The sequence below is a fragment of the Acinonyx jubatus genome, chromosome B4 (genome assembly GCF_027475565.1).
Source record: "Acinonyx jubatus isolate Ajub_Pintada_27869175 chromosome B4, VMU_Ajub_asm_v1.0, whole genome shotgun sequence".
Classification (NCBI taxonomy): Eukaryota; Metazoa; Chordata; class Mammalia; order Carnivora; family Felidae; genus Acinonyx; species Acinonyx jubatus.
In genome coordinates this window covers 81206516-81234246 of record NC_069387.1, presented here as the reverse complement: position 1 = coordinate 81234246, position 27731 = coordinate 81206516, and the positions used below count along the sequence as shown (strand labels likewise).

General features: G+C 44.4%; 2 protein-coding genes and 1 pseudogene across 5 annotated transcripts; all 3 read left to right on the top strand.

Annotated features, from left to right (window-relative positions):
• The first annotated feature begins 1217 nt into the window (after positions 1-1217).
• LOC113602851 (cytochrome c-like) lies at positions 1218-3561 on the top strand (annotated as a pseudogene).
• Positions 3562-5311: 1750 nt separating this feature from the next.
• Positions 5312-8561, top strand: APOF (apolipoprotein F). 2 transcript variants are annotated; one of them, XM_015085082.3, is made up of 3 exons: positions 5380-5460; positions 7258-7330; positions 7569-8561. In XM_015085082.3, exons 2-3 carry the CDS (start codon positions 7328-7330, stop codon positions 8433-8435), a joined length of 870 nt encoding a protein of 289 aa, XP_014940568.3. In that variant the 5' UTR covers positions 5380-5460; positions 7258-7327; the 3' UTR covers positions 8436-8561. The 2 variants fall into 2 exon arrangements, with proteins under 2 accessions (XP_053082349.1, XP_014940568.3); XM_053226374.1 differs by lacking the exon at positions 7258-7330 and having other exon boundaries at positions 5312-5460.
• On the top strand, positions 5361-27731 carry STAT2 (signal transducer and activator of transcription 2). 3 transcript variants are annotated; one of them, XM_053226372.1, is made up of 24 exons: positions 5361-5460; positions 12810-13024; positions 13422-13575; positions 13919-14014; positions 14216-14305; positions 14397-14472; positions 14913-14998; positions 15160-15308; positions 20995-21153; positions 21260-21352; positions 21566-21625; positions 22008-22028; positions 22238-22331; positions 22478-22525; positions 22609-22692; positions 22850-22948; positions 23052-23187; positions 23309-23361; positions 23496-23590; positions 24165-24301; positions 24479-24661; positions 24898-24955; positions 25764-26116; positions 26396-27731. In XM_053226372.1, exons 2-24 carry the CDS (start codon positions 12894-12896, stop codon positions 26536-26538), a joined length of 2598 nt encoding a protein of 865 aa, XP_053082347.1. In that variant the 5' UTR covers positions 5361-5460; positions 12810-12893; the 3' UTR covers positions 26539-27731. The 3 variants fall into 3 exon arrangements, with proteins under 3 accessions (XP_053082347.1, XP_014940565.1, XP_053082348.1); XM_015085079.3 differs by lacking the exon at positions 5361-5460 and adding an exon at positions 10146-10381; XM_053226373.1 differs by lacking the exons at positions 5361-5460; positions 13422-13575 and having other exon boundaries at positions 12907-13024.

Here is a 27731-nt window from a genome sequence, read left to right as displayed (position 1 = left end):
TGAGAAGTGCTAAGCACAAACCCTGAGGGCCCTCCTGTAAGCCAGCAAAAGGAGAGCAGTCCTGGTCTCCCTACGGGATAATAGGACTGCTGTCTATTGAGTACTTATGTACCAGCCACATTGGTCTAGGGGCTGATGGAGTTAATTTTGATGCCTCCTATTTCATTGGGAGACCAGGCAGCTAAAACAGCAACCAAGATTTTTAGGGTAGTGAAAAGTGTTCCGTATGGTACTGTAAAGGTAGAAAAATGTCATTATGCATTTGGTAAAACCCATAGAACTATATGATGCAGGTGCTTCTGGATGGCTCAGTTGGTTAAGCATCTGACTCTTGATTTCAGCTCAGGACATGATCTCATGCTTCATGAGTTTGAGCCCTGCTCGGGCTCTGTGATGGCAGTGCGGAGCCTGCTTGGGATTCTCTGTCTCCCTCTCTCTCTGCCCCTCCCCTGCTTGCTCTCTATCTCTTAAAAAAATAATAATAATAAACTTAAAAGAGCTATATGATGCAAAGAACTGAACCCTGATGTGAACTGTGGACTTAGGTAATAATAATACATCATAACAAAATAAATAACCTTAAAAATAATAATCAACTGTAACAAATGTACCACACCAATATATGTTAATACAGGAAACTGAGGGGTCAAGGAAGAGGGAATATTTGGGGACTCTACTTACTGCTTAATTTTTCTTTTTTTTTTTTTAATTTTTTAATGTTTATTTATTTTTGGGACAGAGAGAGACGGAGCATGAACGGGGGAGGGTCAGAGAGAGAGGGAGACATAATCTGAAGCAGGCTCCAGGCTCTGAGCTGTCAGCACAGAGCCCGACGCGGGGCTCGAACTCACGGACCGTGAGATCATGACCTGAGCCAAAGTCGGACGCTTAACCGACTGAGCTACCCAGGCGCCCCAACTGCTTAATTTTTCTACAAACCTAAAACTACTCTAAGAAATAAACTCTAGGGGCGCCTGGGTGGCTCAGTCAGTTGAGCATTCGACTTTGGCTCGGGTCATGATCTCGTGTTTGTGAGTTCGAGCCCGGCGTTGGGCTCTGTGCTGTGCTGACAGCTCAGAGCCTGGAGTCTGTTTCGGATTCTGGGTGTCCCTCTCTCTCTGTCTCTCCCCTGCTTGCGCTCTGTCTCTCGAAAATAAATAAACAATAAAAATATTTTTTAAAAAAACTCTACTAATTAAAACACCACCAAAAAAATCTCAGCTGACACCTGTTGGGATTTGATGAGGAACAGGTGGAAGACAAGGAAAGGAGCAAACGTAGGAAGTCTGGGGGAACCTGCTTGTGTCTTCATCCTTCTGTCATTTTTCTCCTTGGTCTGGAGACAAACTCCTCACCACTTTTCCTCCCCCTACCGTATTTACACATTCAGTCTGTCTCCCCTGTCACTCCCAAGGCATGGGAATTAGAAATTTGGGTAATTTCAACAAAAAGTCATTTTCACATTGAGGAGGATGGTGATGCTGACTAACTAAACGTGGAGATAGGGCCAGTTATAGAGAGTGAACTCAAGTCACGAATGGGAGAATCTGACAGGATCCAAAAACCCCCTGGGCTGTACAGAAGCAGCAGACTCTTGAGGTGCTCCATGGATTTAGGGTCCAGGAATTTCAGGCGACAGTGTTGGATGCCTCTAAATCCAGTTCCTCCTCCCAATTTTAGAATTGTGTCCCGGTAGCTCCCTGAAGACTTACTCCTCTTCTTCTAGAAAACTTTTTTCTTTTTCCTTCTGATTTCTTTTTGCTCATTAGGGGCCCCTCCTGGGACTGAGAGGAGTAAAATTGGAGGAGGGACCAGGGATTTGTTCATTGGCCTAATGCCTTGGCTGTGTGCCAGAGGTAGGTTATAGCACCAGAGAGGAACCTGTATGGCAAAACGATGTGGCGACTTCTGTACCAGTTTTAGGAAGCACCACATGTCATCGTTCCCTATTTCCAGACTATAGTTTCTCATCTAGACCCCTAGAAATGAGAAATGAAGCTCAATGCCTACAGTTCTGACATAGGCTTAGAAGTACTATCGGGGTGGAGAGCTGGACATCCGGCTTGGGAGCAGGCACCTTCGTTTCGCACGCAACCAAAGAGCGATTTAAAAATGGGTGATGTTGAGAAGGGCAAGAAGATTTTTGTTCAGAAGTGTGCCCAGTGCCATACTGTGGAAAAGGGAGGCAAGCACAAGACTGGACCAAATCTCCATGGTTTATTTGGGCGAAAAAGAGGTCAAGCCCCTGGGTTGTCTTACACGGATGCCAACAAGAACAAAGGCATCACCTGGGGAGAGGAGACATTGATGGAGTATTAGGAGAATCCCAAGAAGTACGTCCCTGGAACAAAAATGATCTTCGCTGGCATTAAGAAGGCAGGGGAAAGAGCGAACTTGATAGCTTATCTCAAAAAAGCTACTAAGGAATAATAGTTGGCCGTTGCCTTATTTATTACAAAACAAAAATATCTCATGACTTTTTTAATGTGTACCATGTTTAAATTGATCTCATACACCAGAATTCACATCATGAATGGCTGATAGAATATTTCTTTTGGACAGTCCTTATTTAAATAAGATTGGCTTGTGGTTAAATGAGTACGATTCGCTTTTTGAACTTTGATAGTAATTCTAGTTCAGCAAGTGCTGTCACTGTTTTCTCCTTTGAAAAATATGATTGGGGTTGATTAGATGTTGAGCTTTTCACAGAGATGGTAAATGACATCTCTAAACTTACAGGAGATTGGTTTTATATTTAGATTTATGTAACTGGTTATGTTAATATATTTAAATACTGAGGAAATCCCTTCACTGTATCAGAACAGCAAGACTCAGCTGTGTTTCAAGTTGTGTTTGTTAGCCTGTTAAAGGCAAGGGCTGAAGATAAGCTGGCAATGTCCACTTTATCTTTTTAGTCTTAAATATGCCAATTTAATTAAAATTCCCTGCATTTAAAATGTTGCCTTTTGCTTAATGAAAGGCATTTTAGTGTGGTCTATGTATAATTTTAAATAAAGAATATTAACACTTCTCACATTTTATAGATGATCTGTAAGGTCAGATGCTTTTAAAAGTCAACATGATTGGGGCGCCTGGGTGGCTCAGTTGGTTGGGCGTCCTACTTCGGCTCAGGTCATGATCTCGCGGTCCGTGAGTTCCAACACCGTGTCGGGCTCTGTGCTGACAGCTCAGAGCCTGCAGCCTGTTTCAGATTCTGTGTCTCCCTCTCTCTATGACCTTCCCCCATTCATGCTCTGTCTCCCTCTGTCTCAAAAATGAATAAACGTTAAAAAAAATTTTTTTTAATAAAATTCAGTGTGATAAGTTATAGCGGCAGATTTGGCTTGTGAATTCTTTACTAAGTTATAATTCAGGATTGCTTTCTACATAGCTATTCAAAAATACAACTGTGGAATTACCACAATGTATGATTGGTAACAGTGCTTTTGTTAACTCGTTAGAAGGGTTAAAGTAGAGGAGATATATCATCAGCTCAAATTTGTAAATTATGTGATAATGCTTAAGATAATTAAAAACAAAATCACAGATAAAAAAAAAGAAGTACTATCAGGGTAAGGCAACAACAGATGTTGGTGAGGATGCAGAGAGAGGATCTCTTTTGCACTGCTAGTGGGAATGCAAACTGGTGCAGCCACTCTGGAAAACAGTATGGAGGTTCCTCAAAAAATTAAAAATAGAACTACCCTACAACCCAGCAATTGCACTACCAGGTATTTATCCAAGGGTTACAGGTATACTGTTTGACAGGGACACAGGCATCCCAATGTTAACAGCAGTGCTATCAACAATACCCAAAGTATGGAAAGAGCCCAAATGTCCATCGATGGATGAATGGATAAAGAAGATGTGGTATATCTATCTATCTATCTATCTATCTATCTATCTATCTATCTACACAATGGAGTATTACTCGGCAATCAAAAAGAATGAAATCTTGCCATTTGCAACTACGTGGATGGACCTAGAGGGTATTAGGCTAAGTGAAATTAGACAGAGAAAGACAAATATCATATGATTTCACTCATATGAGGACTTTAAGATACAAAACAGATGAACACAAGGGAAGGGAAGCAAAAATAATATGAAAACAGGGAGGGGGAAAAACAGACTCTTAAATATACAGAACAAACAGAGGGTTACTGGAGGGGTTGTGGGAGGGGGGATGGGCTAAATGGGTAAGGGGCTTAAGGAATCTATTCCTGAAATCATTGTTGTACCATGTGCTAAGTAACCTGGTTGTAAATTATTTTTAAAAATTATAAAAAGTAATAAAAAGATTTTTTCCCTTGTTTTGTATATTTTGGGGCTGATCACTTCCCTTTGTATTGCTAGTGTTCATAAAGAAATCAAAATAATGTGTATGTTGAGTATTATCTTATGAGCCAGAGCACACATTTAATCCTCCAGTTTGGGGGGTTAGAAAAGTATTCATTTGTATGTTTTTCCCTTAACCCCATTCACTCTCACAGGAATGCACTGGTGAAAAGAGCAATATATTTTTTTCTTCATTACTCAGTGAGGAGACTGCTTTTCACACACATAGTGACCGAGAAATTGCTCAGTAAATGCACAAAGTTTGAGAGATAACTAAGTACTTACTCTTATCTGTACACAGATCAAAAGCAGGTAGTATACATAGATGATGAATTATGTAATTTCATAAGAAGATAGAGAAATACATTTTTGAAAATTGAATTTCTGGGGGCACCTGGGTGGCTCAGTTCAGTTGAACATCTAACTTCACTTCGGCTCAGGTCATGATCCCACGGTCGTGGAATCAAGTCCCACGTCAGACTCTGTGAGGAGTGTGAAGCTTGCTTAAGATTCTCTCTCTCTTCCTCTGCCCCTCTCTCTGTTGCTCATGTGCTCTAAAATTAAAAAAAACAAAAATGAAGTTGAAAAAAAAAGTACTATCAGAGTAATAAATGTGTTTAAGTAGCGTATTGCGCAAGAATGACACGGTAAAAACAAAAGTTGCTCTGATTTGGTCTGGCTTGCCAATAGGTTCTATTTTCTCATTTTTCTACCCGGTAAGCCCATTGAGTAAGAACTATTTTGGGGTCTCCTGCCCAGATATCATTGGTGTCCCTGCCTTTTGCCTCCCTGCTTCCCCAGAAGAGACAGGAATTTTTCCCGATCTAGGTTTAGGCCTAGAGAAATCTTAGGGTAACAGGGATACAGGGCAGGAAAAGCAGTAGCTACAAAGGGCGATGGCCGTTTTGTCAGCATGGGGCAAAGGTGAGGAGGAAAAGCCCGAGCCAGGAGGAGGTGGATAAATATTTGTGAACATATGTCCTTCACTGTTTTCAGAAGGGCCAACTTTTTTTTGGCTGGAATGAAGAGAAGGTGAGTTCTAGAAAGCTGTCATTCAGATTAGAGAAGCACCGAGGAAAGGACGTGTTCGGACCATCTTATTCCTCTGGCTTGTTTCTGGAGCAGGTGAGGACTGCCCACAGTTTGTAAGGGTGGGGGCAAAGTTGTGTCCAGGGTAATTAAAGTTTCCAAGGGCAAGGCCACTTCCAAGCTCTGACCAGTCTTGGTGTCACTTTGTCCCAAGCCTTCCCTACTTCCCAACCCGAGCACTTCTTTCCAGCAGGGCTGTTCCTGCTGACCCACCATGATCCAGGCTGTGCTGCTCCTTTGCTGTGTCTTTTTTTTTTTTTTTTAAGATTTAATTTTTTAATTTATTTTAAAATTTTTTATACATTTATTCTTGAGAGACAGAAAGAGATAGTGAGTGGGGGGAGAGGCAGAGAGAGAAGGAGACATAGAATCTGAAGCAGGCTCTGGGCTCTGAGCAAGCTGTCAGCACAGAGCCCGACGTGGGGCTCGAACCCACAAACCATGAGATCATGACCTGAGTTGAAGTTGGACGCTCAACCGATTGAGCCACCCAGGCGCCCTTTAAGATTTTATTTTTAAGTAATCTACCCAACATGGGGCTCAAACATAGCCCCGAGATCAAGAGTCACATGCTCTACCAACTGAGCCAGCCAGGCACCCCTTTGCTGTGTTTTGCTGTCCTCGTTGGCAGTCTTTCCAAGAAATGTCCAGAAAGGGGCCCTGAACTTCCAGCCATCTTTGACAAAAACTGGGCATTCTCTGAAAACACTCTCCATCCAGATCCCTCTCCCATATCTCAAGACCTTCCAGGATCTCTTGCATGCTACCCACTCCATAGCCACTCTGCCTGAGTACCTATCCTACTTAGCTGTGGGGATGTCCCTGGAGGAGGTTGGCTGCCCAACTAAGGCTCACATTCTGCAGCTTCAGCTTGTTAGGATGGGAGGAAAGGACATCAACTGAAACCCTCATCCATGAGAGTAAAAAAGCAGACAGAGGAAGGCATTGGCAATACAAAGTTTATCCTGAGGGATCTGGGGGATCTGGAGGGAAACTTGGATAAATCCAACACTCAGCTATTTACCCTGAGGGATGTATTGATGGTGGCAAATACACCCACTGGTGAGGTAGGTCTACCAGCCATCTCCCATGTTGCTGACACAGTTCAAAGAATTTGCTGTCAATATCCCCTAGAACTGCAGGAATAAGTCTTGGGAACATGGGGAAGGATTGGGCAAAAAGCTGAAGCAACCCCTAAGGTAAGAAAGGACCTCTCAATGTCTATGGATGATGACAATATAATTTATCAAATGTTCCACAGTTATTTGGAAGTGCTTTATGGAGAAATTGATTCAGGAATTTGTCTAGGTTTACTTCAGATATTCAATGCCAACTAAGAAACAAGTGTCTTTTCTCAGGACTATGTTCAAAGATGGGGCATGGTAAGTAGTTAGAAATGTAGCAGATCGCTCAGGACAGATGTATGCTCTTTATTTCATGCCGATGCTAAAACACATGTGACTGGTGTTAGCCTTGCCCCTCCCCACTTAGAAAGTCCCAGCCTCTAGTTGTTATTCCATTTTGCTTTCCTTTTCTTTTTCTTCAGTCATCGTATACTGTGCATGTAATATGTACTAAGCATGAGAAGTATTTTAACCTTTTTCTCATTCATCCACCCTGTACTAAATCCCCAGCTAGATAGATGCTGTAGCTCGCTAATTTAATTCTTAACTGAAAAGAGAGACAAAATAAAATGGGGTCTTAGGTATTGAGGTCGAGAGTGTAACAAAGGGACAGGGTTTGAGCAGCCAATACAAAGGACAACTATTTGCAGAGATTACATCTCTTACCGGTTACGGGGGAAAGCAAATCTTTCCTTTCTTCATGGGGCAGAGAAGTGGGCAGAACTGGATTGAGGAGCAACCAAACCTACCAAGACAAACTCATTTCTCGCCTGGACTGTATGGTAATTTGGGGTCCCCTATAAACGGATGGTAATAAAGCAGAGGAAGTCTCTGGTGACTTGAAGATGGGGAAGGCCAGATGGGAACAATTGGGCTGCATTTCCTATTTCTGGGGCCTTTACCTAAAAATAACGGAAGCTTGGAGATGATGGCTGGAGGTGTGCCCTGAGTCCTGGGCTCCTTTCAGACCACAACCCTTAGGGAACTGGTTTGTATTTTTCTGGTTTGTCGCCTCTCCAGTGTACTGTTTCAGACATGTGTGGCCTCAGATTCATCACGATACAAGTTGAGCTGCTTTTTTGCTACCTCCTGCTGTACCCTGTGGATGCCATTTCATATGGAAACCAGACAAATATTCTGATGCACCTTCCCTCATCCTTGAGGTCCTGGCCACCTTCCTCAGACCCTTTGTTCTGCCAGACCCTGCTCCCAAAGTCCCTGCCTGGCTTCACCCACGTGGCCCCTCTACTCAAGTTCTTGGTAGGCTTGCCACTGCTGATCACCCTGGAGAAAGCTGGCTGCCAGGCTGATACCTGGGCCCTGCAACTTCAGTTGTATCATCAGGGGGGTGTGAAAGCTACACAGATCCTCATCCGGCATCTTCAAGGGCTCCAGAAAAGCAGAAGCACAGGGAGGGCAGTTTCAGTGGATGCCCTGGCCTCTGCTCTACAGCTGTTGACCAGGGAGCAGCGGGGCCCACAAAGAGCCCAACGATCCCTACCCATCAATGACTGTGAACAGGAGCAGGAGCAGGGTGTGCACGATATAGTCCAGCTGTTGCCAGGAGTGGGAACCTACTACAACCTGGGCACAGCTCTGTATTATGCTGCTCAGAACTGCTCAGACAAGGCCAAGGAACGAGGCCAAGATGGGGTCATAGATATGGGTTATGACTTTCTGATGACCATGGTTGGGTTATCTGGGGGACCCACAGGACTACTAATCAGCGCTGCACTTAAACCTGCAGTGAAGGCTGGGATTCAACAGTTGATCCAGTATTACTATGTGAATGAGGCAAACACCCCTCTGCCAGAGATCAGCGAGGAGACCTGGGGGAGGGCTTTAAATGTGAGTGACCTGGAAGAAACAACTTCCAAGGCCCTTTGACCTTAGTGTCGCACCATTATTAATTCAGGGCTTATTTAATAGCTATGACTTATGCCATCTTGAGATGGCGGTCTTGGGATGTAAAAGGTGGTCCTAACAGAATGAACAAATCTAATATTTTGACAAGCTGTAATGTGTGTTTCTTCAAAATCCAAATCTCTGGTTTGTTATCAATGAGGAAGGCAGTGCTGTAAAATGCAGAGTTTTTTCTTTTTTAATGTCTATTTATTTTTAGAGAGAGACAGAGAGAGCGTGCAAGCATGTGCACGTCCAGGGGAGGGGCAGAGAGAAGGAGACGGGATCCGAAGCAGCTCTCTGCCCTGACAGCAGAGAGATGGATGCAGGGCTCAAACTCATGAACCGTGAGATCATGACCTGAGCCGAAACCAAGAGTCTGTTGCCTACTGAGCCACCCAGGGTCCCCCAAGTACAGGTATTTTATTTTTTATCAAAAAATTGTTTAATGTTTGGGGCACCTGGGTGGCTCAGTCGGTTGAGTGTCTGGCTTTGGCTCAGGTCATGATCTCACAGTTTGTGAGTTCAAGCCCATCAGGCTCTGTGCTGACAGCTCGGAGCCTGGAACCTGCTTCAGATTCTGTGTCTCCCTCTTTCTCTGCCCCTGCCCTGCTTGTGCTTTGTGTATCTCTCAAAAACAATAAATAAACATTAAAAATAATTTCTTTAATTTTTTAATGTTTGTTTATTTTTGAGAGAGAGAGAGAGAGAGAGCGAGTACAAGCAGGGGAGGGGCAGAGAGAGGGGGAGACACAATCTAAACCAGGGTCCAGAATCTGAACTGTCAGCACAGAGCCTGAGGCAGGACTCTAACTCATGACCTGAGAGATCATGGCCTGAACCTAAGTCGCTTGACGGACTGAGCCACCCAAGCGCCCCAAAATGCAAGAATTTTAAAGTTTGGGGTTTGGGGGGCGCCTGGGTGGCGCAGTCGGTTAAGCGTCCGACTTCAGCCAGGTCACGATCTCGCGGTCCGTGAGTTCGAGCCCCGCGTCGGGCTCTGGGCTGATGGCTCAGAGCCTGGAGCCTGTTTCCGATTCTGTGTCTCCCTCTCTCTCTCTGCCCCTCCCCCGTTCATGCTCTGTCTCTCTGTCCCAAAAAATAAATAAACGTTGAAAAAAAAAATTTAAAGTTTGGGGTTTGGAGTCAGAGAATTTGGATTTCAATCCAGCCTTTACTTGTAAGAGCCTCAATGATCCCTGACCAGTAACTTAACTTTTCTCAAAGTTCAGTTTTTAAAATGTCTAAAGTGATAATCATTTTCACCTGGATGGCTTTTTGTGGAAATTGAAAATGATACAATGAACCTCAAGTGCTTAGCAAGGTACCAGTAATAAATATTATTTATTACTACAGCTCCTCCCTTCCTAGCGCAAAGTGTCGAGATTCCGGTCCCGCCTCTTATGGAACAGAGCCTGAAGTGCCCAGGGCTAGTCTCGGTTTCGCCGGCTTGGCGCAAGTTCTCGGAAATCAGCTGTTTCAGTCCTGGGCTATTCCGTTAATTGGACTCCTCCCTCCGCGGGGGCAGGGCGTACTTGAGCTATCCCATCAATCCCTGGAGCTGGAAGTGTGATTTCGGGGCCGCTTGTCCCGCCCCACCGGGGGGAGGAGTTGTGGCACCGCCAATGAACTTGGAAAAGTTGGGCTGAATGGCAGTTAGCGTCGGGGTTGCCAGGCTGTGTTCAGCCGGCCACTCGCGCCAGCCTGCTACGAGGGGGCGGATCCGAGGGGCGGGCCGAAGAATGAGGGAGGGGCGCGATTGCTGGTGCCTGAACTCCTTGGGACCGGAAGCGTTGCCCTGAACTGCTGGAGAGAGCAGGGGCTGAGACCCTCGCCAGGTACAGGCCCAGAGTGGGCGCGCGGGGGTCGGAGTGCAGGCGCGAGTTCCTCTCTGGGAAGGGCGGCAGGCCCCGGCGGTACGTCCTGGAGTGGTAAGTCTTCATTCCGGGGTTGAAATAGCTGTCCTGTGCTGCATGCTGAATCTACCCATCCTGTCCAGCCCAGCTTCCGAACTCTTTTTTTTTTTTTTTAACATTTTTTTTAACATTTTTGAGAGACACAGAGCACAAGCAGGGGAAGGGCAGAGAGAGGGGGAGACACAGAATCCGAGGCAGGCTCCAGGCTGTGAGCTGTCAGCACAGAGCCCGACGCGGGGCTCGAACCCACGTACTGGGAGATCATGACCTGAGTCGAAGTCGGACGCTCAAGCAACTGAGACCCCCAGGCGCCCCACAGCTTCCCAACTCTTAACACCCACCTCCCCAGACTCCCCTGCAGCCTCCGATACCCGTGTTGCATTTGTTCAGTGCCTTAGCCAACGATTTTACCTTCCGGTCTGTGTTAGTTTTGATGCTCACTGTAAAAAAAAAAAAAAAAAAAAAAAACCATGTCCAAAGGTAGATATGATTTAACATCTTTCTTTGCTAAGTATAAGGGACAGGGGCGCCTGGGTGACCCATTCGGTTTAGCGACCCACCTTGAGTCTCTTGATTTAGACTCAGATCATGATCTCAGGGTTTGTGGAATCGAACCCCAGGCTGTCTGTCAAGACCAGCGCCTACTTGGGATTCTCTCTCCCTCTCTTTCTGTCCCCTCCCGTCCTTGTGCTCTCTTTCTCTCAATATGAATAAACATTAAAAACAGATCAAAAACAAAAAAAGGGACGGAAAAACGAAACGATTTGCCTAAGGTTACATACAAAATGCAATTCTTTTCTGAAAAGCTGATTGAGCACAAAATATGTACCTAAGAGAATGAGGGATAATTGGAAAAAAACTAAGTGTTACAGATTTTAACCTTTGTATTTGTGATTTATTTGGGAAGACTATGGGTTTTGTTGTTGTAGTTTAATATTTAAACCTCAGGGTTTACTTGACACCTTGCTCTTTTAGTACCAGCTGAGATTAGTTCCTTGAGAACTGGGGTTTCTCCTTTTTTTTTTTTTCTTTTGTTAAGTTCAGTAGGCTTCATGGCCAGCCTAGTGCAGGGCTTCAGCTCACAGTCCTGAGATCAAGACCTGAGCCTGAGATCAAGAACTGGACACTTAACTGACTGAGCCACCCTGGTGTCCCTCCATTTGTTTTTTTAAGCAGTACAGGTATGCAGTTTAAAAAGGCAAGCACTAGTAAAAGGATTAAAACAAAAAATAGGAGCCCCTGGTCAATCATTTCCTCTCCATGTTTTACTTCAAAGAGGTGGAAAAGCATCTCATGATTATTCATACTGGGGGGGGGGGGAGAGAATTTCTCCCACCCCAAACATTTTTCTTTCATTTGTAATAAAATCATGTGACCTTTTTTAGAACACAGATGTATGTAAACACTCTTTTCTGTTAGGCTCAGGCTGCAGCAAGAATAAGTTTTGGTTCCTAAGCAGACAGATGGCAGTGGGCAGGGAAAGATAGGAAGAAAGATTCTTACTTCAGCCTGCTTGGTGACAGACAAAAACTAGTTTTGAGGGAAATTTCTCGCTGAAAAAGCAAACAAACAAAAACCTTTGCTTTCTATGTCCAGCCCACCCTGGTGGGAAATAAAAAAAAAAAAAAATTTTCTGGGTCTCTCACAGAGTTGATAATCTACACGAAAAATTGGAGGTTAATAAGAGTCATAAAAGTATCACAGTCTTAGGGATTGAGTGACCCCTTTCACAGTATTTAAACATTTGGAATGGAGTTCTTCCTTCCTACATGGAGAGCAGATTATAGGGTATACCTGTCTCTTAAGAGGTGTCAACCTCTGATAAAGCTTTGGAGCCAGCAGGGATTATGCTGAAATAAATACTTCTTAAAGATTTTTAAAAAAAATTAAGTTTATTTATTTTGAGAGAGAGCGCACACAAGTGAGAGTGGGAGAGAGGCAGAGAGAGGGAGAGAGAGAATCCCAACCAGACTTCTCACTGAGTAGGCTCAAACCCATGAACTGTGAGATCATGACCTGAGCCAGAACCAAGATTCAGATGCTTAGCTGACTGAGCCACCCAGGCACCCCTAAAATAAATACTTCTGACTCAAATTGATGGTTAAATGCTCCAGCATAAGTGAACACAAACACAAACAAATAAATCTAAAATAAATTCATTGGGGACGATAGATGAAATAAATAAAGGTGGTAGAAATATCATTAATGTTGGTGAAGCTGATGATTCCTGTACTATTCACTCTGCTTTGGTGTGTGTTTGAAAATTATTAAAACAAAAAGGCCTACATATTGGAGCCCTTGAATGGTACTTTCTGGAAGAATATGCACCAAACTGATAATATTGGTTACCTATGGAGAGAAAGGGAAAGGACCAAGATTGGAAGTATGGTCAATGTAGCTTTAATTTTTATTTTTCCTTACCTGTATAATTTTAAATTTGTAGTAATAAGCAATCATGAGACTGTGGATGATTTAGTTCAGCAAAATTTCCAGTTGGGAACCTGCATCCTTCAGACTCAGATCCCAAATGGCGCAGTGGGAGATGCTACAGAATCTCGACAACCCTTTTCAGGATCAGCTACACCAGCTCTACTCAAATAGCCTCCTGCCAATGGACATTCGACAATGCTTAGCTGTCTGGATTGAAGACCAAAACTGGTAAGGACTTCAGGAAGTTGGGTACAGGTGGATGAGGAAAGTGGTTTCCTTCTTCTGAGTCCCCAGGATCTTGTAGACACCAAGGGCAGGAAGGGGTTCGAAGGCTTCAAAAGAGAGTAGCAACCCTGCAGAGAGGCTTTTTTTTTTTTTTTTTTTTTTAGTTTATTTATTTATTTTGAGAGAAAGAGAGTGCAAGGGAAGTGAGCAGGGGAGAGGCAGAGGAGGAGGGAAAGAGAGAATCCCAAGCAGGCTCCATGCTGTAAGTGCAGAGCCTGATGCTGGGCTTTATCTCACGAATCCTGCGATCATGACCTGAGCCAAAATTAAGAATTGGACGTTTAACCGACTGAAACCAGGCAGCCCCAAGATTCCAATCCTTGTCATTCTCTGTCCCCAGGCAGGATGCTGCATTTGGCAGTGATGATTCCAAGGCTAACATGCTGTTCTTCCATTTCTTGGACCAACTGAATTATGAGTGTGGCCGCTGCAGCCAGAACACTGAGTGCTTGTTACTACGGCACAACTTGAGAAAATTCTATCGGGACATTCAGGTGCTTGGAGGAACCAGGAAGAGCCAAAAAGCCAAATTGAAAGGGAACTGAGTGTAGAGAAGTATGATTTAGGGTACGGAACAGGACCTAAAGATGTAAAGGGATGGGGGCAGATCTGGGGAAAGAGAGGACAAGGTGTGGACTTGGGGGATCACTGGCAGAAAAAAGGGCAGAGTCTAGAAGACCCTGTTAGGAAGAGGCTGGGTTTTGGGGGACTAGTGGTGAAAAGGGGAAAGACTAGGGACCCTGAGGAGGGGGAAGTACTGGGGTCACTGGTGGGGAAGGTCTGGAGGGGTAGATCATTGAAGACAGTTGAGTTCAATTCTTTCTCTTCCTACGGCAGGCCTTTCCCCAGGGCCCTACCCAGTTGTCTGAGATGATCTTTAATCTCCTTCTGGAAGAAAAAAGAATTCTGATCCAGGCTCAGAGGGCTCAATCGGTAAGAACGATTTGTAGTGATTTTGAAGGCTCCCAGAGTAGAGAGTGACCATGGAAAGGACTCAGGAAATTTGTCTCAGAACAAGATCTGCTCCCCCCTCCCGCTGCCCTCCCCCACCTTCCTCCCTGTGGTATAATTGAAGGCCTGGATTTAAGAGATGAAATGTCAGAATTGAAATGTGCTCAGAGTCTCTTATTTCAGGAACAGGAAGAGCCAGCCCTTGAAGCACCTGCAGAGAGCCAGCAGCATGAGATTGAATCCAGGATCCTGGAATTAACAGTTATGATGGAGGTTAGTAGATGCAGCAAGAGTCAGGGTGGGTAGGGCTCGGCCTGACTCCTCCCACAGAAGCAGCCTCATCTGGGTCTTATCCCCTCTACAGAAGCTGGTGAAATGCATCTGCCAGCTGAAAGACCAGCAGGATGTCTTCTGCTTCCGATATAAGATCCAGGCCCAAGGTAGGCAGCACACTGAGGGGTGGGCGAAAGACAGGTGCCTGCTTGGGGGCCAAGAGAGGAGAAGAGAAAAGCCCCAGTAAGCAATAATCTCCCCCGGCTACTACACGTCACTGGCTACAGTCCTGCTGCCATGCAAAGCTAAAAGTGCTAGGATATGTTATAGAGGTTGGGCTGAAGGTGTGGCTGAGGGACAGCTAGTGAATGTTGGGGGAGATGCATGGAAAACTGCCTTAGCAGGTTGAGTGGGCTTTTGGTTCAAGTGTGACCATTCAGAATTTGCCTGAGGGCTCAGAGGTGCCTGTGCTTTGCTTGGTTCCCCCTTTTCTCCCTTCAAAACTCCCCCCCTCCCCACCTGACTCTGACTGAGGTCCTAGTCTGGATGGGGAGGGGAAGGAGCCCTAGGTCTGAGCATCTGTCTCCCTCCTGCTCCTGCCATTCAGTGAAGACACCCTGTTTGGACCCCCATCAGACCAGGCAGCAGCAGCTTCTGCAGGAAACTCTTAATGAACTGGACAAAAGGAGAAAGGTGGGAGGCAGACAGAGGGAGTGGGTAGTAGGGCATTGGGGCAAATGAGGCATATGGGAGGCCTGGTGTCTTAGCTTTGGCTTCTTTGTCTCTTCATCCCCAGGTGGATGGTAGAGGGTGATGGTAAGAAGTGCTCACCACTCACTTTATGGCTTTCTTAGGAGGTATTAGATGCCATCAAAGCATTGCTAGGCCGATTAACTACCCTCGTTGAGCTACTGCTGCCCAGGTTGGAAGAATGGAAAATCCAGCAGCAGAAAGCCTGCATTGGAGCCCCTCTGAATGGAGGATTGGAACAACTAGAGAAGTGGTGAGAGGCGTCTCCTACCCAGCCCCTGTCCCAGCCATACCGCTGTGCTTTGTAAGCTGTAAATTGTGAATTGTAATGAATTTTCTCATTCATGTAATGAATTGCCTACCTAGGCAAGAGCTATTGCTCTTCTTACTCTCTGCTTTTCCGAATGATCCCAGCTCCCTTGTCTGACTGCAATGACCCTCTCTTCATTCTCACCACCCAGGGAGCCCAGAGCCCAGTCTTTGTTTTGGCGGAAATAATGGATTAATCCACAAGCTGGTTTCTCCTTCCTTTTTAATCACCCAAAAAATATATTTTCTACCCTTTTTTTAATTTAGCCACAATGACTATTAATGCTGAAAAAAAGGAAAGAAAATGACCTATTATCTTACTATCCAGATATAACTACTGTAATATTATACAAAAATTGAGGGGTGCCTAGGTGGCTCAGTTGGTTGAGCATCTGACTCTTGATTTCAGCTCAGGTCGTGATTTCAAGGTTTGTGAGATTGAGCCCCCGCATTGGGCTCCGTGATCACATAGTGGATCCTGTTTGGGATTCTCTCCCTTTCTCTCTGCCCCTCCCCAGCTCGCATGCCTATGTGTGCTTTCTCTCTCTCTCTCTCTCTCTCAAAATAAATAAACTTTAAAAAAAATGTTAAAGATTGTCTCTCTCTCTCCCTCTGTCCCTCTTCCCCACTTGTGCTCTAAAATAAAATAAATAGGGGTGCCTGAGTGGCTCAGTCGGTTAAGCATCCGACTTCAGCTCAGGTCATGATCTCACAGTTTGTGGGTTCAAGCCCTGCATTGGGCTCTGTGCTGACAGCTTAGAGCCTGGAGCCTGCTTCAGATTCTGTCTCTCTCTCTCTCTCTCTCTGTCTCTCTCTCTCTCTGCCCCTCCCCTGCTTGCGCTCTGTCTCTTTCTGTCTCAAAAATAAATAAACATTTAAAAATTAAAAATAAATAAATAAAAAATAAAATAAATAAAATAAATCTCTCTAAAATAAAAAAACAAACCCACAAAGATTGAATCATTTTTCATACTATTTTGAGAGCTGTTTTTTCTTAATTAAAAAAAGTTTTTTAATGTTTATTTTTTTTGAGAGAGAAAGAGAGCACGAGCAGGGGAGGGGCAGAGAGAGAAGGAAACACAGAATCCGAAGCAGGCTCCATGCTCTGAGCTGTCAGCACAGTTCCTGATGCAGGGCTCGAACTTACCAACCATGAGATCATGACCTGAGCCGAAGTCGGACGCTTAACCGACTGAGCCACCCAGGTGCCCCAAGCACTGTTTTTTTAAACTTAGCAGTATATTACAATATTTATCCGTTATTTATTTTTTTAATGAGACAGGCTGATATATATTTTTTATAAGATTTTATTTACTTATTTATTTGTTTGCTTAAGTAAACTCCACCCAAAGTGGGGCTTGAACTTAACACCCTGAGATTAAGAGGTGCATGCTCAGTAAACCAAGTGAACCAGCCAGGTGCCCCTACCCATGTTATTTATTTTCTTTTTAATTTTTTTTTAATGTTTTTATTTATTTATGAGACAGAGACAGAGCATGAGCAGGGGAGGGGCAGAGAGAGAGGGAGACACAGAATCCGAAGCAGGCTCCAGGCTCTGAGCTGTCAGCACAGAGCCTGACACGGGGCTCGAACTCACAGACTGTGAGATCATGACCTGAGCCAAAGTTGGACGCTTAACCAACTGAGCCACCCAGGTGCCCCCCTACCCATGTTATTTTTAATGGTTGCCTCATAGTTCCCTATATAGAGGTAACATAATTTAATTAATGAACTCCTATTTTTGGACATTTAGGTGTTTTTTTAATTTCTTGCTTTTTTTTTTAGTAGGCCCTTTTTTATATTATTTTTTTTGTGATGTTGAAAAAATAATTGCTTTGTCCTTCAAGATACTTAGAGTGCCTATTGTTTTAAATATTTTCTTTTTTTTTTTAATTTTTTTTTTTAATGTTTATTTTTGAAGGAGGGAGAGACAGAGTGTGAGTGGGGGAGGGGCAGAGAGAGAGGGAGACACAGAATCGGAAGCAGGCTCTGGGCTCTGAGCTGTCAGCACAGAGCCCGATGCGGGGCTCGAACCCCGTACGAACTGTGAGATCATGACCTGAGCCGAAGTCAGACGCTCAACCAACTGAGCCACCCAGGCGCCCCTAAATATTTTCTTTTTAAAAATGTTTATTTGGCGGGGGGAGGGGACAGAATCAAGCAGGTTCCACACTGTCAGCACGGAGCCCGACTCAGGGCTCAATCTCATGAACAGTGAGATCATGACCTGAGCTGCGATCAAGAGTGAGACATTTAACTGACTGAGCCACCCAGATGTTCCTTAAATATTTTCTAATAAGAAAAGTCATTATAATTTACTAAAAATAGGGGTACCTGGCTGGTTCAGTGGGTAGAGCATGTGACTCTTGATTTGGGGGTCATGAATTCAAGCCCCAGTTGGGGGATACAGTTTACTTTTAAAAAATTAAATAATATTTTTAAAAAGTAAACTATTAAGAATGAATCACAATGATGTTCAGGTAAATTGAAAACAGGTATATGGGGCTTAGTGTACAGAATCACTATTTGAATTATAGTTGCAAACATATCCATCATTTGTATAGAGGTTGGCAAACTATGATCTAGTGATTTCTTGCTTTTTTCTTTTCAATTTTTTCCCCAAGTTTTTGTTTAAATTCCAGCTAGTGTAGTATTAGTTTCAGGTGTAAATTTAGTGATGCATCACTTCCATACAACACCTAATGCTCCTCTCATCACAAGTGTCCATCCTCCTTAATGCCCATCACCCATTTAACCCATCCCCCCAACCACCCCCTCAGCACCCCCCACCTGCCACAACCCTCACTTAAGAGTCTGTTTTCTGCTTTGCATCTCTCTTTTTTTTTTTTAACCCTATATTCATCTGTTTCATTTCTTAGATTCCACATATGAGTGAAATCATATGGTATTTGTCTTTGACTTACTTCAGTTAGCAAAACTCTCTTAGCTCCATCCACATCGTTGCAAATGACAAGATTTCATTCTTTTTTATGGATGAGTCATATTCCATTGCATATATTCAACAAAAATTTTTTTTTAAGTTTTTGATTTCTTGCTATTTTAAACAGTGCTACAGTAAGTATCCTCATAGCTAGATCTTTATTTATATCCCTAATTATATCTGTAATATAAATTCCCAGAAGTGGTATTCTTGGGTTGAAGTATATATCTTTTCTTTTTGGTAGTGTTACTGTTATTGTGTTGATCCTTTGTTTCATTGTCTTTAATAGAGCTTTATTGATTTTTCTGATTATAAATATGTGTGCCAATTGAAAAAAATTCAGACAACTTAGAAGAGAAAGTAACAACTACCCATCTGCATAATCTGATGATGTAGAGTTACTCATTGTTAGGGCTTTTGAATATATTTTCATAGATTTTCTCTATGCATATACATAATGTAGTTCTGTTTTAAAGATTTTAAGTAATCTCTACACCCATCATGAGGCTCGAACTCACAACCCTGAGATTAAGAGTTTCATCTCCACTGACTGAGCCAGGCCGGTGTCCCAAATATATATCTATTTTAAGCAGAAGTCAGGTCATATCAGATATGCACTATCTTGTGATTTTTTAAAAATTTAGTATTTTGGGAGGCGCCTGGGTGGCTCAGTCGGCTAAGCATCTGAATCTTGATCTCCGCTCAGATCTTTTTTTTAATGTTTATTTATTTGAGAGAGAGAGAGACAGCATGAGCAGGGGAGGGGCAGAGAGGAAAACAGAGAATCTAAAGTGGGCTCTGCACTGACAGCAGAGAACATGACGTAGGGCTCTAACCCACAAACCTTGAGATTGTGACCTGAGCCAAAGTCAGACACTTAACCAACTGAGCCACCCAGGTGCACCTCAGCTCAGGTCTTAATCTCACGGTTGAGTTCAAGCCCTGCATTGGGCTTGGCACTAGGCATGAAGCCTTCTTAAAAAAAATAAAAAGTAAGAAAATAAAATTTAATGTTTTGGGGTATTTTTCCATATTAAAAATTTGAGCCTAGGGGTGCCTGACTAGCTCAGTTGGAAGAGCATGTGATGCTTCATCTCAGGTTGTTTGAGCCCCATGTTGGTATAGAGATGATTTGAATAATCTTTAAAAAAATTTGTTTGAGCCTATATGATTATATTTATTTATGTATTTATTTATTTGTTGTTGTTGTTGTTTTTAAGTAGTAGGCACTGCACCCAATGTGGAGCTCAGCCAGGTGCCCCTGCTATATGATTATTTTTAATAGTCATATGGTATTCTATGGTGTGAATATGCCATAATTTATATACCCAATAGCAATTTTTCTAACTTTTCAATAGAAAATATTTTACAGATAACAAAGCTATGAACTTCCTCACACGTTTGTCTGATTATTTCCTTAGGATATATCTTAGAAATACTAATACTAATATCTTAGAATACTACAAATTGTGTGTACATTTTTTAAGGCTTTTGAAAAAATAGTTCCAGGGACGCCAGGGTGGCTCAGTTGGTTAAGCGTCCAACTTGGGCTCAGGTCATGATCTCACAGTCTGTGAGTTCGAGCCCTGCATTGGGCTCTGTGCTGACAGCTCAGAGCCTGGAGCCTGCTTCAGATTCTGTGCCTCCCTTTCCTCTGCCCCTCCCCCACTCACACTCTATGTCTCTCTCTCTCAAAAATAAATGCACATTAAAAAAAAATTCTACACCTTTTGGGATGAGCACTGGGTGTTGTATGGAAACCAATTTGACAATAAATTTCATATATTGAAAAAAAAATTCTAAATTGCTATACCAGTCTGTTTGTTAATATGTAGTATATGATTGGTTTCCTGTCACCACATTCCCTATTATTATTTTTTGTTATATAGACAGTAAAGTATAGAAGTTAAAAGTATGGATTGTGGGGGCACCTGGCTGCCTAAGTCAGTGAGCACGTGACTCTTGATCTCAGAGTCGTGAGTTTGAGCCCCACTTTGGGTGTGGAGCCTATTTAAAAAAAAAAAGTAGTACTGATTGTGAAGGTTGATTGCCTGAGTTGTCACATACAATTCATTCCATATTAGTTCTATGACCTTGAGCAAGTCATTTAACCTTTCTGTACTTGAGTTTAACGATCTATAAAATGGGGATAATAATAGTAGCTACCTCATAGGGTTGTTATAAGGATTAAATACATTAAGCACTTAGAATATATAGTACATTTCAAGCGACATATGAAAAGTAACTTTATTATATAAGTAAATCTTTCACTAGATTTATATGTGAAAGTGATTTTGATTTTCATTTCTTGGATTATGAATCATGTTGCATAATCTTTTATATGCTTTTGGATTCCTTTTTTGTCCCAATCAGTTTGTTTGTTTGTTTATTTAAAGTTTATTTATTTTGAGAAAGAGAGCATGAGCAGGGGAGGGGCAGAGAGAGGGAGAGAGAGAATCCCAAGCAGGCTTCACACTGTCAGTGCAAAGCCCCATGCGGGGCTTGAACTCACAAACCACGAGATCATGACCTGAACCAAAGTCAGACGCTTAACCAACTGAGCCACCTAAGTGCCCCTGTCCCAATTAGTTTCTGATTCTCCACATAGTTCAAGGGGAGCTTCTGGAGCCTGTGTGGGGGGACCAGGAAACTCAGCAGTTTTCACTCTCTCTTGAATTCTATCACCCAGGTTCACAGCTGGAGCAAAGCTGTTGTTTCACCTGTGGCAGCTGCTGAAGGAGCTGGAGGGATTGAGGCACCTGGTTAGCTATCAGGATGATCCTCTGACCAAAGGGGTGGACTTGCGAAAGGCCCAGGTCACGGAGTTGCTACAGCGCCTGCTGCACAGGTCTAGCTGCCAGGGAGGGACCTCTAGGGAGGGCAGAAGGAAAGAACAAGAGGAGCCATTCTTACAGATACTGAGTTATATATTCTCTTTGGATCTCTCTCCCTAGAGCCTTTGTGGTAGAAACCCAGCCCTGCATGCCCCAAACTCCCCATCGACCCCTTATCCTCAAGACAGGGAGCAAGTTCACTGTCCAAACAAGGTTGGTATTTCAGAACTCATTCCTGCTTCCTTTTTCCAGCCCTGGCACTGTTTCCTTTCTGGCTTTATAGATCTTCCCACTCTTATCATCTTCTCTCTTTTCTCTTCAATCTATCTATCTCTTCTAATCTCTTACCTTATTTTTTTCAAATATCTGATCTATCCAGAAGGTTGAGGTTGACTACTTTCCCTCATCCTTCTCTCTTCCCTCTAGATTGCTGGTAAGACTCCAGGAAGGCAACGAGTTACTGACTGCAGAAGTCTCCATTGACAGGTAAGTTGGGGCACATGGGACCAAGGGGTGGCCAGGACATGGGCTGGTGGGCCAGAGGAGACACACACAATAGGGTCTTGGGCCTGTGTTCTTACCCAATCCATTCCTACCTCAGAGACAATAACTCCTAGCTTTTGTTGAGCACCATGTGACATGTAACTTGTCAAGTACTCATCTGTCATAGGAAGCCCATGAGTTAGGTATTATCAATGCACCATTTAAATGAAGAAACAAGGCCAGAGAGATTCTGTCACTTGTGCAAGGTCATATGGTTAGTGAGCACAGATCGGGGTTTGAACCCAGGTCTGTCTGATCCTAAAGTCTAAATTCCTAACTTCTACACTGTTTTGCTTCCTAGTGACTTTTTTTTTTTCTTTTTTAGGAATCCTCCTCAATCACAAGGGTAGGTGCCTGACAAGGATGCTGTAAACATTTGTGCACTGCATAACCTACGCAACCACATGGGGGCAGAGACAAGAAGGAGATTGATTTGGGTGGGATATGGACAAAAGGAGAAGGGGAGGTTTGAAATGAAGTAGAATTTTTGTTGTATTCCTGCTGAGTTTTTAGAATAACTCCTCCTCTCCTCCATATATCTTCCTCCTGGAATAGCTTCCGGAAGTTCAACATTATGACCTCAAACCAGAAAACTTTGACCCCCGAGAAGGGGCAGAGTCAGGGCTTGATTTGGGACTTCGGCTACCTGGTAAGAAGGGCTAGTTGCTTGAGTTTCTAGTCCAGTGGAACAGGCTAAGGGAAGTTCCCGGCCTTTGGAAGTCTTGAGGCAAAACAGGTTCCAGGGACCCTGGGGTCCCCACTCTGGCATTTTCTTTCCTTCCTCTCAATTCACAGACTCTCTCAGAGCAACGTTCAGGTGGTTCAGGAAAGAGCTGCAATAAGGTGAGGCTTGGGCAGAGGATTGGGGGACGGGAGGAGGAACTTCCCAAAGGGCCCTCTGATCATTATGTCCTTGGCTATCCTAGGGAATGCTGGGTGTGACAGAGGAACTACACATTATCAGCATTACAGTCAAATACGCCTACCAGGGTCTGAAGCAGGAGCTGACAGTGAGTGAAGATGGAGGGCAAGGAGAGATGAAGCCAATTTGGCAGAAGGCATTAAGCAGGGGTTAAATAGAAGCCTTTCAGGGTGGGAAATCCTCTCCTTGCCCCTGCCAAAGCTAGAAACATCATATCCTTCCTCTAACTCCTGTCTTCTTTTCAGACAGACACCCTCCCTGTGGTGATTATTTCTAACATGAACCAACTCTCAATTGCCTGGGCCTCTGTTCTTTGGTTCAATCTGCTTAGCTCAAACCCACAGGTAGGAGGTGGGGCCAAGAAGTAATGGGTGGCAAGGAGGGGTGTGGAAGCTTGGTGTGAGGGCTCTGCTTCTAAGTCATTCTGTCTTCCTCCTGCCCTTGCAGAATCAGCAGTTCTTCTCCAGCCCCCCCAAGGCCTCCTGGAGCTTGCTGGGCCCTGCTCTCAGTTGGCAGTTCTCTTCCTATGTTGGCCGAGGCCTTGACTCGGACCAGCTGAACATGCTGAGGAACAAGCTGTTTGGTACAGACCTCCTTTTTTCTCAGCCTTTCCCCAGCCTTAGTCTCCCCAGCCCTGTGTCCTTTCTGTTCCAGGGACCCTGGCCTTGTCTCCTTCCATTATCTGAACTGTCTGTTGCCCACAGGGCAGAACTCTAGGACTGAGGGTGCATGGTTATCCTGGGCTGACTTCACTAAGGTAACTCGCTGCATTCTGTGCTGCTAGATCTAGGCCCTAGTGCAAACACTAGCCCTTCCCCCCTAATTCCTTCCCCTCACTGGGGGGGGGGGGGCAACTCTTCATCTCTTCCTGCCTTTCTATTCCTCCTTCAGCGAGAGAGCCCTCCTGGCAAGCTACCATTCTGGACATGGTTAGACAAAATCTTGGAGCTGGTTCATGACCACCTGAAGGATCTCTGGAATGATGGGTAAGGCCTTAGTCCGCCTCCCTCTCCCCACCCCCACCTTTCTGCCTTTCTAGGCTTGAGAGTGGACTCTGTGCGCCCTCATGTGGCAAATAGGGAGAGAGAGCAAAAACTGGTGCAAGATCACACCCTCACTCTTGGCAATAATAGTCCTAGCCAGTGTTTTTCCAGCATCCGTTGTGCTCCAGAGCCTGCTGGGTGCTCTTTATGAATTCTCGCATGTAATCCTTACAACAATGCTGAGTCTCAGAGAAGTTAAAGAATTTACCCAATGGGTATAGTTGGGATTCAAACTCAGGCCTGTCAGACCACAAGCTTATGGTCTTTCCACTATACTCCCTGCCCATCTTTACAGCACTTGCCTTTTACAAGGTGCTTTTCATCTACATGGCCTCACTGAATCCTCATACCTCTTACAACCCTAGAAGGTGGATATTGTCAGTAAGGTGAAGAGACTCGGCCAAGATGGAATAGTTTGTAATGGCAGAGCGAGGGCCAAAACCTGGCGCTCTCTCCCTCTACAAGGAGAGGAGAGCAAAGAGGCAGGAGGGCCTCACAGCAGCTTTCTGTGTTTCAGACACATCATGGGCTTTGTGAGCCGGAGCCAGGAACGCCGGCTGCTGAAGAAGACCATCTCAGGCACCTTTCTGCTGCGCTTCAGTGAAACATCAGAAGGGGGCATTACCTGCTCCTGGGTGGAACACCAGGATGATGGTCAGCTGCTTTGCCCTGATGGTCCCACAGCCTGTCCCTTCTCCCCTCAATCAGCCCTTGGTTTCTCTGGCTGTGTCCTGAATCTCTCAGCAGGTTTGGGGTTGGACAGCCAGGGTGGGGAGCTCCCAGGCCCAACCTTTTCCTTCAGGCCTGCCCATTCCTACATCCATTCTACAGATAAGGTGCTCATCTACTCTGTGCAGCCCTTCACCAAGGAAGTGCTACAGTCTCTCCCACTAACCAAAATCATTCGCGACTACCAGCTACTCACTGAGGAGAACATACCCGAGAACCCACTGCGCTTCCTCTACCCCCGAATACCCCGGGATGAAGCTTTTGGGTGTTACTACCAGGAGAAAGGTGAGAATCACTGACATATGTCACTGGAATATTGTAGGGATTCTCAGGCATCTACAAATTCTACTCGTTTCTTCCAGACATGGAAAAACTGATATCCAGAGAAGTCAAAGGGTTTGTCCCGGGGACACTGTTAGTTAGTAGGGAGATATGACTCTCAAGACTGTTTGCAATAGGGGTCCTTAGGCTATGTGTCCAATCCACTGACCTCCCTGGCTTCCTGTGTATGTCCCCCACAGTTAATCTCCAAGAACGGAGGAAGTACCTGAAACATAGGCTCATTGTGGTCTCAAACAGGTGAGATATGAACTTTTGGCCCATCGTCTGTAACATTTTTCGGCTGATAGAGTGACCCAAACCTGCTCAGTTCACCTCTCTGACCCCTTCTACTGACCCACACTCTCCAGCCTCTAGATTTTTTCTTGTTCTGCTTGGCCTCTTTCCTCTCTGTTTTTCTGCTGCTATCCTTAGATTGTTTCCACAGGGCTTCCCTGATAATAATAGTCATAATCACTGATGTTAATGGGCTTCTACTTGAAGCATGATACTAGATTTTTTTTTATAAGAACAGTTTTCTCATTTTAATTTTTATGAGTACCCATCCAAGCAGGTAATGACAGCCACATTTAATGAAAGTGTATTAAATGCCAGGTACTAGGCTAAATGTTTTGTGTTTAAACGTTTCTTATTTATTGAATCTTCATAATAGTCCTGTGAGGTAGACAGAGGTATTACTCTTTTCAGCCAAGAAACAGGTTTAGTGTGGTAGAGTGGCATGACTAAGGTACATGGCTAATAAATGATTAGGTCTGTCAGATTCCAAAGTCCTGCTTATTAACAATCCAACTTCCTCTCAAGTGTTAGAGGTGGTATTGTTCCCATTTTACAGATGATAAATCTGCAGCTCAGAGAGGTGAAGATCTACCCATCTAATAAATGATAGGATTCAAACTCTGGCAAGCCTGACTCCAAAGCCTGTGCTCTTAAGCCCTCTGCTCTGTTGGACTAGACTTCTTAGACTAGAGACAGTCTCTGCTTGCTCTGCCATTCCCCACTTCACCAAAGTAATCAAGCCCTACCCTTTTGTCTGTGCTGTGGTATCCAGACAGGTGGATGAGCTGCAACAGCCACTGGAGCTGAAACTGGAGCCAGAAGTGGAGTCACTGGAGCTAGAGCCAGGATTGGCCCCAGTGCCACAGCTAGAGCCATGCCTGGAGTTAGAGCCGCTGCTGGCAGCAGGGCTGGATCTGGGTCCAACCCTGGAGCCCATGCCAGAGTCTACTCTGGAGCCCATGCTAGAGCCCACACTAGATGTGGTATCACAAAGAGTGTCAGAGCCAAACTTGGGACCAGAACTGAAGCTGGAGCCTATTCCAGACCCTGTATCACAGGCAGTGACAGAGCCAGAGCCGGATTTGCCCCATGATCTGAGACACTTGAACACCGAGGAAATGGAAAGTAAGTGATGAGATGGGGTTGGGGAAGAGGGGACACATTCCCTTTACCAACTGCCCTCCCTTACCCAGTATAGAAAAGGCTAAGCTCTAAGCTTCTCACTGGAGGGACACTCATTTGTGATTCCTTTTATTAGGAAATGTACCTGCCTCTCCCTTACCCCACCTAAGTGCCCTCTCAGGCCCTACCTGGTCTGTGCAGCCATCCTCCCTCATATTCCCTGCTGGGTCAGGAACTCCTTACCTAAGAGCAGGGCCTGACTTCTTTCTCTGGACTACCTAGTTTTCAGGAACAGTATGAAGATCGAAGAAATCATGCCAAATGGTGACCCGCTGTTGGCTGGCCAGAACACTGTGGATGAGGCTTACGTCTTCCACCCCAGCCATTTCTACACGGATGGGCCCTTAATTCCTTCTGACTACTAGGAATTACATTTCCTCTGTTCTTCCTGTATCTTTTGTCCCTCCTACCCCTCACATCATGCTGTGCTCTCCAAGGATGGAAAATCAAGCATGTACCCATTCTTAGCTGGTTAAGTTAACCCTGGGTTTTGGAGTGGGAAGTAAAAGCATACTGTGGGTAAGGAAGGGGCACTAATGAGTCAGAATAGATGTTGGCCATAGCTCTAACTAGGATCTTTGAGGCCATCTGCTGTTTTGGGAGGTATAGGGGTTCTGAGGGTAGGGCAGGACATTTAGGAGGTACTTGGAGGGCAAGACACTTGGAATGGCTGCTTTCCAGTATGGAAGGATGTCAACATTTGAATAGTTGGTAAGACTAATGTGGTGGTGCCCACTAGCATTGGCCATCAGTAGGGAACAGAGACATGTGATAGGATTCCATTTCTCTCTTCTGGTTTCCTCATGTCTAAAATAAACTTTTCCTTCCTTCTTCCTTTCATTCCTGATTTAAGTCCTAAATTCCTTTGTTTCCTGCAGAGACTGAGACCTTTCTGCATTAGCCCACCATGTGAAGAAAGGAATAGGAGGTAGACCTCATTTTCTTACTGGTCTCCTCTCCTGTACCCCCAAGCTGGCCCCACTCATTCCTCCCCTTAAAATGATCCTGCCAATCTAATATGCCTGTGAAGCTTTGCACAATCATTTTACTCTGTCCAGTCTCCACTTCCTCACTGCTTAGGAGACAAATCACTTTTGGAGGCCAGGGATGGTAGAGTTGCTGGAAATTTAGGAATCACTTTTTATAGTATTACATAGAGTCTGGTATTTTTACAGAGGAAGAGATGCCCTGGATATTTAGATATTTAGAAATATCTTAGATATTTCTCTATTAAGATAACCATCCCTTCTTTTTGTACAATATATTGTTGATCTGAAAGGAGAGTTTCTATTCCTTGGGTGTAGACCTGGGCAAAAACTGGGTTCCTGGGACTTAGAACCTTGAAAATTTATCACGGGGCTCCAGACAACCTCACACCATAGTTATTCCCAGGGAACCCCATTGCTCTAAAATGTGTTTCCAGAATAACTTGAGATGTAATGAAAGTGAGGCCCTGTACATGTGGCTGTTTTCTGGCTTATATTTTAGAGGAATAGTCTTGTTTAGAAAGAGGCCCTTCTGAGCAGAAGTGGCTAATAAACTTTGTGCTGACTTGGAA

Bases quoted from the DNA above. Each gene is read 5' to 3' on its own strand.
- STAT2 (XM_053226372.1), top strand. From the start codon at position 12,894: ATGGCGCAGTGGGAGATGCTACAGAATCTCGACAACCCTTTTCAGGAT. The intron at 14,015-14,215 runs GTAAGAACGATT...CTCTTATTTCAG, and splicing joins AGGCTCAGAGGGCTCAATCG to GAACAGGAAGAGCCAGCCCT. The intron at 14,306-14,396 runs GTTAGTAGATGC...TCCCCTCTACAG, and splicing joins AATTAACAGTTATGATGGAG to AAGCTGGTGAAATGCATCTG.